General features: G+C 35.8%; 1 protein-coding gene across 1 annotated transcript in view; it reads left to right on the top strand.

The window, feature by feature from the left end:
- Positions 1 to 1,014, top strand: part of PLD5 (phospholipase D family, member 5) — a gene marked incomplete at its 5' end in the record, with an annotated part of 70,324 nt that extends 69,310 nt beyond the window's left edge. The window contains one exon of the mRNA XM_010139250.1: positions 689 to 1,014. Within this exon, the coding sequence (XP_010137552.1) occupies positions 689 to 924 (236 nt within the window). The remainder of the gene's footprint in view (positions 1 to 688) is intronic.
- Positions 1,015 to 4,231: the final 3,217 nt, after the last annotated feature.

The raw sequence follows: 4,231 nt of genomic DNA, 5'->3' as shown, positions 1-4,231 counted from the left end.
ATTTCCTGCTGAAGTAGCTGAAATGACACTGAAAGAAAGGGTATAAATTTCTCAGATACCTTCATGTTTTATGTATGTTCAGATATTGTTTTAAAAGATGACCTCTAGTAATAGCAATTTTTCTCCATAATACTGCATGTGTTATAAATGTACAACTTACATAGTTATCACCAGGATGTTAAATGCTCATACATTAGATTTCAATGAAGGTGTTAAAAACTGGTATAAAACAGTGAAACCTGTTTTCCTTTCCTGAAATAGTATCTTATCAATGGGTAACCTGTAAAAGATCTATTGGTTTGCCTCAGCATTATTGAGCAATCCCATTTACTTTAAATTGTTTATACAGCAAAAAATGTTTTCATTCTTGGCACCGAAAAGGCCTATGAGATAAAAAATACAATATACACAAAAGGAAGAGCAAGTTAGTTTTAAATAAATAAAAGAGCTTCTCTTCACTTGTGAAGGATTAGAGCTGCTGAACTTCCAGAAACAATCTGCACTACACACTGGTACATAACGGAATTTTTTCTTTCACACTAGTATAGAAAACTTATTTCTGTCTCTGCCCAGGTAGGCACGGCACAAAGTCGTACTGTGTCATGATGGATTGCTTTTAGGAAATCGCTTTTTTTTTCCCCCCTTTTAATGTTCGAAACTCATTGTATATTCCTGCCTTTACTCGTAGGTAATTTTGATTGGGTAGGAAATGCTTTTACGCAGAATGCTGGAGCTGGCCTTGTTATCAACCAAGCCGACGCGGGGAACAGCACAAGCATCATTAAGCAACTCAAGGCTGTTTTTGAAAGGGACTGGTATTCACATTATGCCAAAAGTTTACAGCCAACAAAAATCCCAAACTGCTTTAATCACAAACTTAACAAAGCAACGTCAAATAAGACTGCCATGAGCAATGTGAATTAGAAAGACTATTTTACTGTTTAGTATGGCGATGAAGAATCATGCTGGGGTGTAGCCCTCTTTCATATTTACAGACAAAAGACTCAAAGAAAAAGCAAAAAAAAAAAAGTTTGGTTTGGGGTGGGGCTGTTTTTAGGAAAAAGCACACTTACATAAAAACTGTCTAAACTATACTCTATATTGAATTATATAAGACTTTCAAATTTGTTACTTCTGACACTGAATGTCATTTCTGCTTCCATGTTAATGTTCCACATTTGAATTTAACAGCATGTGTCAATTTTTCTGTTTCAGTTTTAGGACTTTTCCTAATTGCCATCTTACCTAAAACAAACCTTGAGGCAAAGCCGAGATTCGAGCTATGAAATGGCATTCTGAGATCAGTTATTACTGACATGCAAGTAGATGGTAGGTTTACTGTATTAGAAAACAGAAAGGAATAAGAAAACTTTGACCCATATAAATCATTCCCTTTAAATAAATACCTAGTCGAGAGTATTACTCTTTCATGTCTTCTAACTAGCCTTAAATTACATTAGAGTTACCTGACTGGTAATTCATTCATCTCATAAAAGTATGAGAGGGTTTTGAGGGATTGAGGTTGGCCTAATCAAATTCATCATGATCCCTAAAGCCTCTAAGATAAATGGATTTTTTTTATATCTGTTTCCTCTAACTGTGAAAATCTCTGGATCAATAGCAAAGACTTGGGACTGATGGGGTTTGGTTGGTTTTTGGTTTTGGGGGTTTTTTTGTAATCTCAAGAAAATTTCTTCCCCAAGTTAAATATCTATCAAATGCGAGTCAGCAGTTCCATGAAGACTCATTATCAAACTAATGCATATATAAAAAATCAAATACTGCTTTTTAGGAAGTTTGAGGGTTATGTGAAACCATGCAATAATTATTGTTAAATGTTCATATAGTCAGTTTGTTTGATTTTACACCTGGAAGTTTTTTCTTTCCTAACTCTTACTTTAAAAAAAAAATAATAATTGTGAAATTGCATTTTTTGTTAAAATGTCACCCATATAGGTGAGTACATCAGCGCAAACAGAAATGTGATGCCTTCAGTTAGGCCACTAGTTAATAGTGTACCTCTGCAAACACAACTCAGTTGCACCAAGAAGCAACTGTTCTGTAAAAGTGTGAATTTGTTCTTTAAAAATTACATACAAATGTTTGCCAACAGACTTTTCTCCAGCCAGAGCTGTAATAGCTTAGTTTCATAATAAAACTGTTTCATTACTATCCCTCTGCCTTTTTTGTTGAAGAAATATGGCTGTGGAAGCAAACTGTGTTCTGCATTTAGTTAAATACTCATAGAACTTTTTGCAAAATGCAGACTTTTCTCACCTGGCTGATGGTACTGAAGGCACACTTCAGATGCAGTGGGCTAAAAGGGGAGGAAAACCAAGCGTGTCCCAATGTACTATTTTAATCTTGAGTACGAGTTGGAAAACCACTGTCACGTTCAAAAGCCAGGTCTCATTTACAAGGTTAAAAAAAAGGTTCAAATTTATTCTAAAGTAAGCACAGCTCAGGAAATTCTAATAAGGTAACATCTGCACAACTTCAAATGGCCAGCTAGAGACAGACCACAAAATGACTTAAGACCACTTCGGACAAAGAGTGTTTGTTTCTTTTGCAATTGCCAAGACTTGCATTATCTTACTGAATATAATGACATAACAAAAAACTTTTTAAAGCTGTCAACTTTTACAGAAAAGATTCCAGACAGCTCTAATGCTCAATAATATTTTCTAATATTCAGGTAAACACCTGCCATTTGTCAGCCTCCCCATACACACATCGAAAAGCATATATTCTGACATGCATATAAGAAACAAATATCTAAAAAGAAAAAAGTTTCCTGAGTTGATACCTAGGAAAGCTCTGTGTGAAGAGAAATTTCTGGTTTTTCTTCCTTCTGTATATAATTTAGAGTATGTACAGCAAGTGTGGGAGAGGGATCCCCAGCACACAACTTGTTGGGTTTTTTTCATTTTGTTTAAGAAGTAAATATTAGTTCAGATTAATTCCTGGTGAAAATTTGAGCCAAGTTATACCACCAATGAATTTACTCTTCGGAGTCAAAGCTAAGAAAACTCAAACCAAACAAACAAAAACCCCACCACATTTTTAAAAGCTGGTTGAGGTATTTTTAAAGCTTCTGAGGTCACCATGGATGGGTGATCTTAAAGCTTGAGATAGATAAACTGAATAGCAAGTCCTTACATAAGATACAAAAAAAAGTCAAGCAAACAAAAAAACCCCACTGTCCGGAGCTGTGAATTGTAGCACCTCATGGCAATAATATACAACGATGTATCAATGTGATTTTTTCCCCTCTTGCGTTATGGATAATAGAAATGTGTTAAGTTTATTAAATGACATCTTGTACAAATAATGGAGGATCTGAGTGGACAGAAATTTGTCAGATGATAAAGTGAAGCTGTCTGTTTACAAATTACGGGATTTAGCGAAGAAATCAGACTGTGGAGTTACCACTGACCTTCCATTTAGCATACCAAATGAATGATTCAGATGTACGAGTTTTATTGAGCAGATCCTAGGGACATAGAATCATAAACACTAACCATCAGTTTACAAACGCATTCTCATTGGCTTGATAAACAAATTGCGGTGCTTCGGTGACCCCATCCAAAATAGTTGATATGTAAAAGTGTTTTAAAAGTGGCAGTATGTTGTTTTTATCAATGGAATAGTTTGGGGTTTTTTGAACAACTTTTAATGCAAAATTGCAGTCAGTCATCCTACAAGCAGACTGGCAGGCTCAAGTTTCGTTTGGTATAGAGTATGAATTGATATTTTAGTAACTTTAGAATGTTTAGAATGGCAGCAGCTCCAAAGTAGTGCAGAAGGCTTTGGTCTGTTGCCTTAGCCAAAAGACAAAGTGTATCCTTGGACTTCAGCAAGTAGGAAATTAAAAATACCCTGTTCTTTTTTGAAGCTGCTATAGGGGATTATAACCAATTATTTGTTTGGGGTTAGCACTGTTACCGTTTAACTAGATTTGCCACAGCAGCCTCAATTCTGGCTTCAGATCCTGCTGCCAGTGTAAATAAATCTGGAGCAAATCCATTACAGTGATTTCACATCGGCTTAGCAGGGATCAGAATCTAGGCCAGTTTCCTCTTGTTTTAGCTCTCCTGAGTATCACCATTGTACAGGCTATTTCCAAACGTAACAGGGATTTGCATTCAGTGGTTTCTCACAGACCTCATGGGTATAATCCAAAGGATGCACTTTCTCTAACCCCCTTCAAACTGGCATTGGTAACTCTGTC

This window comes from Buceros rhinoceros, unplaced genomic scaffold, assembly GCF_000710305.1.
Source record: "Buceros rhinoceros silvestris isolate BGI_N320 unplaced genomic scaffold, ASM71030v1 scaffold2477, whole genome shotgun sequence".
NCBI lineage: Eukaryota > Metazoa > Chordata > Aves > Bucerotiformes > Bucerotidae > Buceros > Buceros rhinoceros.
The sequence above is the reverse complement of the archived record's forward strand: the minus strand, read 5'-3'. Positions and strand labels throughout refer to the sequence as shown.